The sequence below is a fragment of the Tyto alba genome, unplaced genomic scaffold (assembly GCF_018691265.1).
Source record: "Tyto alba isolate M040663 unplaced genomic scaffold, T.alba_DEE_v4.0 Super-Scaffold_2, whole genome shotgun sequence".
Classification (NCBI taxonomy): Eukaryota; Metazoa; Chordata; class Aves; order Strigiformes; family Tytonidae; genus Tyto; species Tyto alba.
In genome coordinates, this window is record NW_024881282.1 from 50,912,867 (window position 1) to 50,929,685 (window position 16,819).

Genomic DNA, 16,819 nt, shown 5'->3' on the forward strand with positions numbered 1-16,819 from the left:
AGCTCCCAACTCAGTCAAAAACTACGCGCAAGTCATCACTGTACCCCCTTTGAAGACAATAACTCTTCACAAGGACAGAAACCATACTGTAAAATTAGAGTGAAAAATAGGCTCTGGAATTTATACAAAATAGGTTTGTAGTAATAGTCCTTACTCCACTCTACATTTTAGGAAGGTTTCAGCATTCTGTATGTACATCTGCTTCAAGTACACATATACATGTGCAACAATTCCTTGGAAAGTAGGAAAGACCAACTTTTAAGGTCAGAATCAGTAAGACTTCAACAAAATGAAAAACAGAAAAACACCTAGTAATGTCCAGTATGAGGATAAATACTAGACAAGCTTTAGCCCTTCCCGGAGAGCAGTATTTAAGGAGGCCAGGCACAGAGGGCTTCCCTCAGAACTACTCTATTTCAAGTTGAAGAACTCTAGAGGAAGCGTAAATGAAGGACTCAGGATTCATATGTATGTATGATACACTGGAGAAAAAGTAACATTTTACTCATTTTCTACAGGTTTCTAGCTGAAACCTGTGATACATTAATTTCACCTGATCTCAGTAGAGACTTACAAGAAACTGAAAATGAAACAACAAAAAAACCCACCCCAAACACAGGAATAATTTAAATTGCAGTAAAACTGCACCCTGTTTAGATAATTCTACTATAAAAAGAGGCATAAAGACTGCCATTTTACAGTAAGCTTACGAAGAGATTGTGTATGCTATGTTTTAATCTTTTTATTACCAGTTGGATTTTCTGAATATAAGTGACTTACTCCTTTCCCCAAAGTTTATTCTATCTCCATATTTACTTACTCCATTTCAATACCAATATGAAGACAGAAAGATTCAAAGTGTTTCCAGATCTAGAATGCTAGAAGTTTTTCTCCCCAAAGTGTTCATAAAACTAGATCCAGGTTTTGAATGTTAGCCTTTATTAATTTGCTCAGAGAAAGTTCTGAGCAAGATTATTTTTGTCTGTTACTACTGTTATCCAAATAACAACACAGTCAATATATTTATTGTGTTCTCATATACAGAAAAACATCTTTAGTAGAATGCCAGTTGAAAGACTATTTGAAAACAGGGTTGTTTTTAGAGCCACAAAACTGCTTGAAAACTAAAAGAATACAACCACATTTGCAATCTTTCTCGTCTACTGTGAGGCAAATGAGATATCAAAAAGAACATGTAATACAGAATATACATTTAGCTATACATAAGTGATCAAAGGTGTACAGACAATGTCAATATCACCACCATATATTTATTTTGATCAACTTAAAAAAAAAATATTACAATAGCATATAATGGTTTAAGATTTTGTAAGCATAAACTCAGAAAGTGGTAATGGTGAACAGAGAAGTGGGGGGCGGGGGGGGCGCAGGGAGCAGGGTGCAAATCGGGGGAAGCCCTTAAGAAGGTTTTGGAAACAAAACTTTAAAAAGCTTTTCCAAAAATTACTCTTCCATTTCGTGTCGGAATGACATCACTCTTCTGCCAACTACAGCAGCTTCTATGCCCCATTTTGGCCACTTCTCCCACAAGCTTTCAGGATCTCTCATTTGTCATTCCTGGTATCTGGAACACCCACCTTCCTTCTCCTGAAGTCCCACTCTAAGATCCACTTCTGCAACATTGCCTACAGAAAGAGCAGGCAACTAAAATACTCATTCACTGCATCAACAACGTGCCAAACATCAGCTTCCACTGTGTACACTGTAGAGCATGGCATCCATCTCACTTTACCTTTCTTACTACACCGTAATGATTTCTCCCTCAGTGCATCAAAACTAGAAGTGGGGATTTAATATCTAAGAATCACTTTGGAGAAATAGCGTGCACTGTTTTTAAGAGTGCTAGCTGCACCTCTTGGTGCTGGCAGAAAGGAAAGTTTGTTTAACATTCCTATTTAATTTTCTTTACATTTTAATCCTTTGCCGGCTCACCTGAAATTTCTCATCAAAATAACATACAGAACAGAATTGGAAAGCTGCGTTTAAGTTGTTGTGGGTTTGAGGGTTTTTTGGTGTTTTGTTTTGTTTTGGTTTTTTTCCATTTTTAAAAGCCTTCTACTCTAAACCTACTTCCTTCTCTTTCAAATCTGGATTAAAATTCAGATAACTCAGAGTCTATAGGAAATGTTTATGTTTACATAGTTCAAGGTCTATCAAGGCTATGTTCACATCTGCTATTAAACAACTATATTTCTGGACAGTCATGGAGGCAGACTTGAAGCAATGACACCTTTTCAAAAATCTGAAGGGTTTTTTTGTTGTTGTTGTTTTAATTTATTTATTTATTTAAAAAGAAAAATCAAGCCTATATATTGCTTATACATATTAAATGCAAGCCTGTCATGAGATGGTATTACTGACCTTCACGTGACACGAACTTCAAGTCATGCTTCCATTCTTCTATATATTTTTACATGCCACTCCATATAGAAGTGAAATACTATTACTGAACACTATACAGTGAAATACTATTATTTAATAATAAGCAAAGCTTCAGTAATGCCTATGTAGTTCTAACATACAATATTGCATTACCAAGGGAAAAAAAATGTTTAAGAATGACTGGGTTTGTAACTTTGTGTCATTACAAATGGCAGAAATACCTAATTTAGAGTACTTGAGCAGCCAAACAAGCTGCATTTCCAGAAACTAAAAATGGTTGTAGACACAACATGTAAACACAAGATATAATCAATAACCCAATTTAATTTACAAATACAGTTCTTAAAGATGAAAAAATAAAATCCTGGCAAGCATATGGCTTAAGTTTACATGTATAAACTCACTAAAATTACAGCACTTGTCACTGAAAACACAGTCATGCACAGCTAAGCTAAATTAAGCCCTTCCTCACATATATTTCACTTACTTGAAACTATCTCACTATTGAAAGGAGAAAAAATAAGCTTATTCAACTTACATCTTTTTCTGACCGATGTGGGAACATCGATGATTGGCTGTAGTACATGTTCTCATCATGGTAGTCACCATCAACCCCCTCTACAAACTTCTTCCTTGAAGCACCAAACATGCTGTTTGTCACCTAAATAAGAAGAAAAATTATTATATACCATATGATTTGGTTTGCTATATACTCAGTATACATATAAACTGTATGTAAGGATTGTTAAAAAAAAACCCCACTGTTTCTAAATACTTGAAAATTCCTCTGTAAAATTATTTTCTGTATATCGCCACCATAATGGTTCTTTCAAGTCAGATTTTCATGTGACAAACTCTTATTTCAGAAAGGACTGGAATGGGGAGAGAGGACACACTTAATTTTTTGGAGGCATGTTGGTTTGTTGGTTGTTTTTTTGAGTCCCATGACCTTTCAGCTCAGGTTTATTTAAAATTACAAAATGTCAGAAAACCAAAGAGCAAATTTCTCAGATTTTCCTCTCCTCAGGTAAACACTTTAAATCTAAAAGAAGAAAATTAAGGAATGTTCTTTACAGCTCAGCCACCTTAAAAGAAATAACAAAAATTAAAAATAATAATAAAAAAAAAGTCTGCAAAATCACTCCCATGTCTCATCACAATTTTGGAAAAGCAGCTTTCTACTAAACCCTGCGTACTCAGAACCATGATTAAATAACAGAAGGTTGATCTTAACCACACTCAACAACCTCATCACAGACTAGCAAATTTACTGCAGACGGCCTATAAAAAACCACTAGATTTTATTTTGCCCTTACTCCCACAGGCACACACACAGAGCTGCTAAGTCAGGAACTGGAAATTAAAGAAACAGCAGCCACGCAGCTGGTCACAGAACCTTAATTCATTAGAAAATTTAATCCTGCAGCAAGGTCATACATTGCTAAAGCATCTACCACATGCAGTGCATATTTATACACCTGACTCTCTTATTTACGTAAAAATACACACACCTCTTAAGTTTCTAATCTATCTGGCTATGAAACACTATCACAACACAGTGTAGACTAACCAAGCCCTGTTTTAACCTAGCAGGTTAATGTTCAAACCAGTGAAATGGCACATACTGGTCATCACTGAGCAACTTGCCCAGTTTCTTGTATCATACAGGGCGACTAAAGAGAGCACAACCAACAGGATGGTAATCAACCCTGAGCTATCGCCCTACATAACATACCTTCAAACCGATCTTTAACATCTCCAAAGGTAAGGAAGCTAAGTTACAGTTATCTCATTAAATGCTCTGAGTCCTAAGATTTACTATCTTCACTACTGACAACATTAGCTAAACTTAAAAAAAAAAAAAAAAAAAAAAACACAAAAAACCAACAAACCAAACCAACAAACAGAGGACAATTTTAAATTTATTTTTTAAAGGGTCATTTTGCACTACCTTAACCTTATGCTTGAAATTGAAATTTCAAAACATTTACTCTGGTTGGTTGCAAAGAGAGTTACTTTCAGCTTGAAATCCTATTATCTCTACTGACACTAAATTACTGATATTCCTCAGTGTGACTTATTCAAATTTCACCTTTACTGACAAAGATTTCTAGGCAGTATTTAATAACATGGGTGCTCCTATACTAGTAACAAGCTAACCCTATGATTTCAGTCACAGGAGTTTTGAGTAAAAGTAAAGTCAACATTTACTAACATTCAATTTAACACTTAGGTCAGCATTTAATACAGTTATAATCCCAGAATTGCCCTAAAACATTCAGCTAAACAAAAGCCTATTCAACTATCCTACAAAATGGTTTCAGATAGTTAGGCTACTGATGCCTCAAAACAAATTTATAATCTGTTACACACATGTGAAGGCATGTAAAGGTACTGCACACCTCCAAATGAAACTTCTATTTTATATTTACAAAGATGTGCACATGTAAGGTCCCAAACTGCTTCAGTGCATTCAGCTGACTTTCACACTTGTAGTGAAGCTTTCCTTACACTGTAAACATATCCCACTGTGCTAATCCCCTTACAATGCAATTATCACCTACCAGATGGGATGGAGCATTTAACAGGCTAAGGGGATTATCTTGTCCTTTGCTCTGCCTGAGTAAAGTGTGGAGAGATGAGCAGTTGCCTTTAATTGCTGCAAAAAGGCTAGTGAAATACTTTGGTGAAGCAATCCCAAGCAATGAGAAGCTGAGCGTCTCAACCTACTACTGTTCTTGAGAAGGTAAAAGGCAGCTTCTACTCAAGTCCCGAAGAACTTTTTGGTGCTCCTCTAACAATACCTGGGATAAGAGAATAATTTTTTTTGCCACATAACATTCTCTTGTGATACATCAGAGTAACAAAACTTAATTGTGATAGAAGCAAGTCACTGCAGCACACACCATACTGCACTAACGCAATATCTAACCCTGAGCTACATTACAGGAACTATATAAGGGGGAAAAAAAAAGATTCTTGGACCCTGTAGCTTTTGACATTTTTTCTGCAAAGGTTTACACATGGCTGGCTACACACACATTGTGAAGATTTCTGAGTCAGTGGGGTAAGCTTAGAGCTTTCAGGCTCAAAAATGTATGCCTAAAGCCGCTGCAAGAAAGCTAGTATGTCCAAATATGAAGTCTATATATTGAAAGGTTGAAAGATATTTTAAACACTCTCTACTAAATTTAAATTGTCTAAAAGATTATTTTCTATATTGATAATTGTATAAGACAGTGGCCCAAAACCTAATCAAGATTATGTCCTGAAGACTGATAAGTGCACTGATATTAACATGGAGTCTTACAGGAGCGTGTTATTAAAACAGAAATGCTTAAAACTTTTAATAATTAGATTAAATATGGAATTTTTTTTATTTTTTTTGTATTGGCAACCCATATTTCTACACAATACCCAACAAGGCTGCTGATAAACTCCAGAGAACAGAGGAGTGCATTGCAGGCTTCAGCTGCAGGGGAAGAGGGGAAGGCTGGAGGAGCCCTGCCTGCAACCCAGCTGCATCGCTGTGCCTGACTGCCCTGAAGACCTTCACAAAACTTTTTGCAGAAACCGACACTTCTTCACAGCAGCATTTTTGTAAGAGATTCCAAGTCGTTCAATGCTGCCAAGCAAAGCAGCTGCATGCAGTGCTCAAGCTGTCCATGCTCCCACCAAGGGAAGGGTGCAGGCGCCGGAGGGCATTCTGGCAGCTGCCTGCACCCCTAACAGCATTTCACCTCACTAGAAGGACCTGCCACTCGTTCTGAGGGTGAATCACAGCACAGATCACAACAGAGAAACGTGGCATTTCAATTCATGCTGTTATCCAGCCCCGTTAGAAAACTAACAGCACAATAAAATAAGGCAGCAGCTACAGACCTGTAACTGAAAGGGCAGGAACTGGGATTAGAGACTGAAGCTGCAGGTGCTGCAGCCAGGCTGCTTGCTTTATGCTTGTTCTTAGGCTAACACCAGCAGCCAATTTATCTACTTCCCAGTAGTCACCAGTGACAGCAAACAGCTGGCAAACTTCGGAATCAGAGCACCTATCCCTGTGCAGACTTTGTAATATCACAGCAGGTTTACACAATGACAGTGTCAGATGGTTGCCAAGTTAGCAGTAGGCATCTTCCTATCCACATTAACTTACTCTGGTATTCACCAACATATTCATTAGTCAGTCACACTACAAGCACAGATACTGAAAAAACACCGTTGCAGTACTATTTCTAAGAAGGTGTGAGAGTAACTTGGGCTGTGCCAAACACAGGCAGATCTGCAGATGGAACTTAGTTGCTTATTTCTCAGGATAAGAAGCTATCGGGAAACCTCATACACAAAGACTGCAGCTCATTTTTCACAGGCTCATAGATCACTGTCCAATCAGCTACAAAAATAAATACAGCAAAGTTCATGCAACACTTATAAATACATTTTAAATCCTTTGGAAAGTCACAGTGACCTGAGGTTTTGTACCTTCACAGGATCTAGACTGATGAGGTGAAAGGTAGAAATCGGCTCTTGTATTTAAGTCCCTCATTATACACCTATATAGACACACACATTTATGCCAACACAACCTCACAGAAGCAGCACTCCAGTTGCATGGCAATTTTATTAAATAAAGAATTTCTGTCTACTCAGCCTAATTTCATCCATATCCCTCTCCTAATCCTGTAACTACTTTTCCTGTTCTACTGTGGGAACTCAGTCCTCTGTTGCACAAGACACGCTGGCAGTGTAACCATTCATTAAAAATGGTGCACTTGTGTCAATTCATCCTTTAGCATAATATTGCAAAAGTACTTACAACTCCCACTGGTAGACCCATGTACAAATATTAATAGAAAATATTTGTGATAACAGAGGAAAGAAAGGGAAGGAGCTATATGTTAGGATGGAGTTGAGAGAGCTAACCAGCCATGCTGCCACAAACTACGCCCAATTCTAATCAGATGAACACAAGTGCTTCTTCCAAAGCACAAGCACATCATGTTTAAAAACCAGATTTGCCCACAACTTCAATGTTAACCAAGCAAAATGCAGTCACAGACTTGACAAGAACTATAAATTCTTCTGTGGAACATTTTCTAACAACCACCACTACAGGGGAACTAAAAGCACAGTACAAATGCTAAGAACTTGAAGCATCTAATAAGTGGTTTGCTGTGGGGAACACAGACTTTGCACTAAGATGTGTGGATGCCTTTTAGGGGTCTGATCAATGAGATACACGCATTCAGTAAATAATCTTCAGACACACCATTGAACAAAATCCAAACACACACGAGAAAGACATTTCAGAGATGAGAAAGGCAGCAAGGGATCTGGAAAAGTGACCAGAAGAGCAAATGAACTAGCACTTCATCTAGTGCAGCTGTGGGGAGAAACCAAAAAGATGCCAGATGCATTCCACCTTATTGAGTGATGCAGCCTGAGAAGAAGCAGGAGTGTGTCCTTTGTAGACACAGCGATGAAGTTCTGACTAACTGCACACATATGTATACCCATACAACTACTGTAAAATACACAGCTGGATTATCTGTCAAAGTCACAGTTTAAGAATTTTGTTGATCAGGAACAACTATTACTTGTCTGATACTATTGAGTAAATAGTACTATTAAAAGTATGAAGAAAAACAACAACAAACCAATATACCACCTTCAACAGCCCATCCAACATGTGAGTATGTTTACCCACTTTCTCTCCTCTTGATGCTTCCTGTCATTTGTAGCACTTACAGTCCATTCAAGACTAAGAGTGGTTCTAGATTTAATTTAACACAGCATTTCTGACTTACTATTGTAAAATGCTATACGCTTGGCTGTGCAATGCCCTTCTACTCTAAGATTTCACCACAAAAGATGATGGCATTTTAGAAAGAAGTAACAATCATGCCAGCAACTTTAGGGGTCAATGTGTTGGATCATACTTTTAAATCCAATGCTATTTTAAGTATGAATGCAGTGAAGAACAGCAAGAATCTTGAAAATAGATTATGTACTGGCATACTCCTGTTACCTACTTAAGGCACTCCTCAGCCATAATATTTTTTTTAAAAAATAAACTAGTTCAATTTGTAAACAAAAAATAACTTCTAAAGTATGTTCTCAGTTGATGATCCATCAACACAATTATTAGCTGAATATACACGATCTGTGTATCACATTTATTTATTGATTGTCTTTTGGGAATACCATCAAAGAAGAATTCAGTTATGCTAAGAAGCCAGACTTAACCAAAATTAAGTTCAGAGACCAAACAAGCTTCTGAAGTACCTCTGCTGTCATGGGAAAACAAAGTAAAACCCAATGAACAAAAAAAGCAGCACATAAAATAACAGATAAGCAAATCTGCATTTCTAGTAACTATTACAGTATACCTGTATATGAACACTGGCATTTGGTTAATATACAAATGGGTCAGTTTTAGAAAGGAGAAATTCAGCTGTCAAGCTTGTAAATAAATAAGCAAAAAACCAAAATTCCATTCTGGAAAAATAATAAAATTTGCTTCAAATATTCTCATAATAAACTTATTACTACAGTGGCACTTCTCGCTCCTCAGAAGTTTATTCTGCGAGTTTCTCTTGACAAGTATTTTGTACCTCATCTGTAGGAAAAATTGCCATTGGAAGACATCAGAATGACAACTTCCTACCTTCTGTTTGATAACCTTTGAGTCATCCTATTAGGTAGTTCAGAAACGCACTGGGTGAAAACTACTTTCAGTTTTAACTAAAAATTGTTTTTGCAATTGAACAATGTTGCAGTTTGCCATATGGACTGCACCAATGCTTTTGGGTATTTTGCTGTATTTCAGAAATTACCCTTTCATACAAATTAGAATAACATATCCTCTAACTCAGTAAATGATTCTATTTGAATTTTATCTCCAGTTTCATGTCTGGGCTTGCCTTTTTTGTTGCTTTGTGGCATGTTTTTTTAATAAGATAAATAAAAAGGCATTTTACCCAGTCAGAAATTCTAGATCTACTCAGATGCAGTCTAGAGAGTTCCTTAATAGGGCATATACAATGGTAAAGCCCAGCTTTAGAGATTACAAAATCAGCTACTGCCCAAAGATCCTCAGAAATAACGAAATCCTATCATTCCCTCCAGTCCCCAGAGAAAGAAGTTGAAATTCATCATTTTCGTAAACATTGCAATATTCAGAGCAAATTGATAAAAATGCAACATCTGTGTTCAGCACAATTCTGCTGCAGCAAATTGTGTGTATGGCCAAACTCACATGATCTATGTGCAGTCTGAAAGCTAGATCAGGTAACTGGAGAAATGAACCTGTATAATAAGATCATACTAAGCATATGTAAATTGTTCTTCTCAAAGACCTGGAACTGTCACAGATTCTGTGCATTTCTCATGGAGGCAAGAAAGGAAATAGTGACAAAAAACGCAACAGTTAAAGACATTTGAATTTCCTACTCTAAAAACTAATTTCTGTATAAAATAAGTCATAGAACTAGTTATAATTTAAGTAACTTTAGCTGAAAACTCAGAGGGGTGTCAAGACAACAAGGCAAAGCAGATATAGGGAACAAGAAGTTTCAGCCTGAACAAAATTGTTGCAACTTGTATAAGCAACAGAAAACAGGGGATTTCAACAGGGAAATGTCAGTCTGCTGTCAAGAGTATTGGTACTACCAACTCCCCCTCTGCCAGAGTGCACCAAACAGGACAGTTGTTTTACTAGTACATATTCCATGATACATGTATGGCCATATATCAGAGAAAAGATCTTCAAGGGACATAAATGCACTCCTATAAAAAGAATTAAGCAGGTTAAGTGATAATCAGGAAGTAAATCAGGTTTGGAATTCTAGCATCTTAATTCATAGAATCCCCAGACAGGACAAATATGTTAAAAAATGCAAAGAAATTAAGTACAATTTTTGATTAAAAGCTCTGAACACTTTAAGGGGGGGGGGGGGGAGGAAAAAAGAAAAAAACTTTTCATAGGTTTTCATTCTTCTTTGGTATTCAATAGCCACACTCACAGAACACCTATTTTTAAATAACAATTAGAACAGGAAGTTAAGTAAGCAAGATTGAGTAGGTTGGACTTCAGCTTCACAATCAAGAGACCTGCTATGCTAAAATATTTCTTCTCTACCAAGTGCTACAGCTTCAAAAAACATGACATACTTTGCCACCTCTGACTCCTGGTATCACTCCTCGCCACTCAACCCCTTCTTCCACAAATGACAGACAACTCAGATGATGCACCAACAGAGTTTAACCCGGAAAACAAACCAGGTTCTAATCTAGTACAAGCCAGCCAATTGCTCTTACTAAGGTCCCACTTGTGAAGCAGAGGTAATTGTTCCCAGTATTAGAGAGATGATATAAAGGTTTCATTAATCAGGAGCATCTCAGAAACCTTTTGTGGTGACAAGTCTCCCAAGAAAACAAACCAAAAATCCTTGGTGGAGTAACATGCAAACCTTATTTTACACTGAAATAAGGTGGTAACTATTTTTCTGAATGATGCCTATTGTAACTAGTATGTTAATAGTTGATACTCCTCCCAAGAAAGAGTCCTTAACAAACTCCCTAATACCACTTAATAAAACCAAGAAAAGACATTTTCCCATGTGGAAGACAGATACCAATTTGATTGCCAACATCATTCCAAACAAAGGGTCTGCTTTTTGGTACTTCACAACAGACAACTATGTGTTACTCTAATAATTCATCTGCAAGCTTCATTAGCTCCCTCTCTTTAAAACATTTACACATTTAGTTACATGCCAGTCCAGTGTGACATTACACTCAAAAGAAAAAAAAAGTATATACTTAAGCCTCCTATATGGTAAGACATAGTTAAAATAAAATAGCCTCAAATAAAAGCAGCACACCAAAACAACAGCTTGCATACTGATAGCCAAATATTTTATTCATTTTGTACAATTTAAAGCCTTTTAATTCACATGTAAATTGGATCCCACTGTTTCAAAACCTTCACTGCATTTCTTTCATTTGCCAATCGGAACCTTTTACAAGGAAAGCTGGTGGTGAGGAAAGAGAAAACAACACCTCCAAAGGTCTTAGTGAGGCTTTATCCTTCCAGGTGATGCAAAAATTGAAGACCGCCAGCAGCAATGACACTGGGAGGGCAGGGGGTGGTAGCATGGGGACAGGAGCAGAAGAGTCAGAAACATGAAGGTCAGCTGGGCCTCAGTCAGGGGAAGATGGTTGCTGAAAGCGCAGCTGAGAAGCGACTCTCAAGCAGCATTAGGAGGATGGCATCAACATCAGTGAGCAAGCAAGACCACATGCACGCTCTATCACTGGGGGAGAGTTTATTTCCCTTTCTCTTATTCTTGATGGGGTCCCTCATGTCACATCTAAGGCAGGCTGATATCGTTTCAGTGTTCTCCAGCTTCCTCTATAGTCACTACCTTACATACTCTTCAAGTAATATTTCTTAACAGCTCCTACACACCTGAATCAGTTGATGTCAAAAATGCCCACTGACAAGCTTTCTAGACCTGTACTTCTGTAGAATACTAAGCCTCATTAAATGATGTAGGTTGCAGTAACTATTAGGTAGTCTGTATCTGTTCACTGGACACTATCTTTTATTAGTTCATTTACCTTTTAAAAACTTCTGTACTATATATCAGACAGGGAGATAAAGCTTATAAACCGAGAGGAAAGAAACAAACTTTGAAGTAATTCAAATTTGGTTCATGATCTCAGGATTTTGATCTTTTCCTCAAGTCAAATCTCTTCTATTGTGGGAGAAGAACAAAACATTAAAAATGAAAGAATGGGAGTCCTCTGACTTTTTATTTGCTTTTAGCTGAGAATCTTGGCCAGGAGGTCAGACTTCTGCATCTGTGCTTCAGCTAAAGAAGTGTAACCAACCATCACTCCAGCCAGGATGTTTCCACATTGATTTTGAACAGGCTCCTCTCTCCAGGAATACTGCAGGTTTTTGTGGTTTTTTTTTGTTTTTGTTTTTTTTTTTTTGTTTTGTTTTTGTTTTGTTTTTTTTTTTGTGTGTGTGGTTTTTTTTTTTTTGTTTGTTTGTTTGTTTTTGTTTGTTTGTTTGTTTTAATAAAAACTTAGTGGACTCTCTTGTTAAGACAGCAGCACTGCCTACCTATTCTTTCCTGGATACAGCCAAAACTTTCACATTTGGTTAATCTAAAACATTGCATTTTAAATAAGCCCTGGTTTCCCAAGCATTTCCTGTAGTTAAGCACTATGCAGTCAGATGTAGATCATGATTAATGGAGTAGAAACAGGAATTTATTTTTTTTCTTTCATTAGTTGGATGGAGTTTGTTGACATTAAGTAAACCAGTACTAGACCCATTTCTACCCTAGCTTTAGCCAGGGGGGAAAAAAAAAAAAAATTATGCTGTTGAGAGTTCTCTTGTTTAGGTATCACAAGATAGAGGACAACTGAAAATGTGCATAACTAATTTTTAAAGATTTATCTAACAGTACCTTCACACATACAGTATTTAATGTAAACTGCTGACCATGTGTTTGGGGCATCCTCAAGAAAGAGGTAATAACACTATTTTTATTTTATGTTGAATTTTAAGAAATACAGGGTTCCTTTGGGTTTAGGCTTCGTTTTTTTGTTGTTTTTTTTTTTTTTTTTTTCCCCAAAGGTATTCTAAAAATAGAAATAGCTGAGAATATTCTGGCCAAAAAATTCATTCTGCACACACAGCACATCAAACATCCTGTCTACCTTAAAATACAACTGGAAAATTCAAAACATTAAGTATGTTTAATATATTGAATCCTTGAAGAGGAAAAGTATTTACGAGCTGCCACAACTTCCTGGCAGTATACTTGCTTCTCAGTGACTCTCCTTCTCCAGACTAATGGTACATTCTGCAAAAGCAGAAACATTTCCCAGGAGCACAGACAGGTTAAAATTAAATTCATGTATGGCTTTTTAGCATGTTGTCCTAAAACATACTTAAGAGTCTGTGATTCTTCAGGGCAAACACAAAAATGTAAAGTTAAAATTAAAGACTTCTATCCTTTGGTTATTATTTTTTTAAATGAAAGCCTTAAGATGCTTTAGGAAGCATGTTTCTCAAAATATTCCAGGGCCTGTTTCTTGTAACCTTCTGACTATGCAGCTAGGCTATGTTGTGATTACAGCTGTACTGGGTTCAGACATAAAATAAGGTATGACAAAACAACTTTGATGTTTTTATATCATATCTAAAGAACAAGGACACAACCACTCTTACATTACACACACAAAAAAAATACTGAATTTATTTAAAGATAATGAAGAAGTATGACAATTATTTGAGACTTTAAATTGCTGAACTGCAATTCTTCATTGATTTTTTTTTTATTATTATTTAAGTGTTAATTGATGTTAGTAAAGAATTTTCAGTGTTAGATACTATTCCACACCAGAAAAGATAATTTACAGACTGAGATCCCTACCAGGCTATCACAAATACAATCACCAAGTAAAATTAAGAAAGCAGTAAATGCCTCTATCACGCCTTTCCACTGTACTAATCTTCCACACATTTAATTTAAACCTCTTCAATCATTCTGTTCTCCATTAAGGCTGTCAGAAAAATGAATTAATCGAGCTACTCACTCTCTCATTTAAAGCAGGTGGACTTCAGGCTCCCATATATACTGTAAACTTTGTTCAAATATCAGAAACTGAAATAACATGTCATTTTTCATCTTAAAGTAATTCCCCTCTGAAGTGACAGACTATATGCCACAACATTTTAAAATAGAGCTACCTCAAATTGGCAGTCTAGGCTCAGACTGCAAATGTTGCTTAGACCTGGCCCAAGTCCCAGACATGGGATGGTCCCTTCCATCTCATACCTTCCTCATAGTTTCTCAGAAAACAGTTGCTTGTATTTAGAGCTCCAAGACAGGACAGTAACGTTTAGCTCCTCAACAGCCTGTTAAAACAAGCAACAGGGCATTACTTCCCATTATTCTGTCCTCATTAAAAGATTATTTTTACTGAAAATGGGACTATTCAATCTTCAGCTAATGTATATAGTCTTGCTCACAATGAAAGTTTTGTAGTTGAAGTGCTTGCAAATGCAAGATCTCAACTTTCATTTTTTCTTTTCCTACAGCTGATTTGATAAGACGCAAAAGTTATCCCGACCAGCAGCATTACTATGCTTTCATCCAGAATTGCAATAGCAAAACACTCAAATCCATTTTCATCTTAACCTATTTTATCAATATTGCAGATGGGGAAAATACAGGGATTTAAATCATTACACCACAATTTGATGCCAAATTCTTTCAAGCCTCCTCAGGGTCAGCCAAGTCCTGGAAGAAGTTCTTGCTTCTTGAGTGATACAATCCCCTCTCTACCTCCCACCCCACCCCCCCCACTCTACATAACCTTGAAGCAGGGCTCTTAGAAGTTTTGCTTTTAAAAAGACACATCATTCCAGCATTAAATCTTGTTCAGGAAACATAGAGAAGGACTAATTTCTTTACCACATTTTCAAAATCCAAAAGAATACTCTAAAGGCATGGATATGCCTGAGCATCAGGTGGGTAAGAATTTGAAGAGCAATACATCTCGCCATGAACCTATATACTGGATAACTGGAGGCAATTATGCATTACATAAATTTGTAACTGTTCTTAAATTAAACAAAACAATACCCACATAGTGCAGCACTCTTTCAATGACAGGAAGTGTACAATAGTTAGCTCTCAAAAACTACAAATGGCAAAAGTATCTACAAATTCTGTGTTTGATGTCCTTTATTACTGTCATATTTTTAAAATTATTTCTGAATCTCTGTGGTACCATAAGCTTTTTTATTGCACTGTTAAAAAAATGTATTCTTTACCACTTCTGCTAATCCTGCCCCACTTTTAAAAAGAGAAGCTATCAAAATGCTTATTGCTACATAGAAAAATCTTCCTGGAGACAGTGCACATAAGCAGCCCATAGAGCAGCACTGTGAACAATTCACAACTTCCAACACCTAGTCACACACAAAAAAGTATGATTTTCTAGATCTGTCCAGAGTTTATCTTCAAAAAACTAGCTCAGAAACAGCAATACTTTTAATGTATATATGTAAGAATAACAGAGCCAAAAAAATATATTCTGTATAGTGACTGGATATATATCACACATCAAAAGCTTTCTGCTTACTTACAGAAAAAAAAACTTGATGAGATTGCTGGATCACCCACACGTAAGTGAAAGGCAGAAAAAATTCAGAGTCACAAACAAATGATTTTTTAGGAATCTGAACTTAAACAGTTATCAAGCAAATTCTATTGCAGACAAAACATTTGCCTCCAAAATTGGAGATTCCTGGAAGGGAGGATCCATTAGCACTCATTGCTTCTAAAGTACAGACCATAATTTTGTTTAGCAGCTGCAAAGAAAGGTCTAGATGACTCAATAAACGACATGCCTGATGAAAGCTTTGATAGCAGAACAAGGAAAAACAAACATACTGATAGTTGGTAGAAAGCAGTTTACTTAAGATTCAAAGCGTTCTTTGAGAATAGGAAGGTTGTTTTGGATACTCTAAAATTAGTTTAAAAGTGACAGCAAATCAGTTAGGGGGAGCGAGGAATACAAACACATAACCATGATTCACCATAGGCTGCAGTTACAAAAACCTGATGGTAAACAAGTTTTTTGGATTTCGAAGTGACAGAAAGAAGTCTTCTACATATTCACAGGCCAATTCTTACATTAAGGGACTGCTTAGGAAGTTGGTTTTTTTTTATTAATTAATTACAGATTCACTACAGTATGAATCATCACTGAGAAGGATTTTCACATGGCATAAGGTTTCACAGCCGTGAAGTCTGCTGTCACAGTCCAGCTCTTGCCTGGGTTGTTAAATTTTCAGCCAGCTGGCTCCTTGGTCCAGCTTTGCTACATGGTTACACCACACCATAGAGGCAGGACAAATGAACAGCCACAGACCTAATTACAGTATCTTTACAGACAAGAAACTGTATCTGACGATCATAGTACTAGAAATGAAGAAAGCAAGCACCCTGTTGTCCAAATTCACTTACTCAGAAAGATGAATCCTTGTATGATGGCCAACGCTATTAAGCAAGTATAATAACCAATATAGTAACCCAGCACACGCAGTGGTAGACTGAACTAGGTGGCCGATACAGCTGTTGCCCTGTTTTTCCACCATTCCCCTTCCCCACGGGCTGCTGACAAGCTGCAGAACACAAGCACCAAACAAGGTGCCACCGACTCACTCCTGATAGGCTATACTGAAATTCGCGCAGGATTTGCTACATACCCTGTTCCAACCATCCCTACAGGAGGTGCAAACACCTTTGGGAGAGGAGCAAGAACACAGCTGAGGGTGGTAACCACTTAAACCACCCCAGTTCCACTCCACAGGGTTCCACTTGCC

The 16,819-nt window shown here is 37.0% G+C and overlaps 1 protein-coding gene across 3 annotated transcripts in view; it reads right to left on the reverse strand.

The window, feature by feature from the left end:
• The window catches only part of CNOT2 (CCR4-NOT transcription complex subunit 2), an 89,579-nt gene that overhangs the window by 36,050 nt on the left and 36,710 nt on the right, over positions 1-16,819 (reverse strand). For all 3 annotated transcript variants that reach the window (XM_042792464.1, XM_042792461.1, XM_042792462.1), the window contains one exon: positions 2,942-3,064. In XM_042792464.1, the coding sequence (XP_042648398.1) occupies positions 2,942-3,052 (111 nt within the window). In that variant the 5' untranslated portion in view covers positions 3,053-3,064. The remainder of the gene's footprint in view (positions 1-2,941; positions 3,065-16,819) is intronic.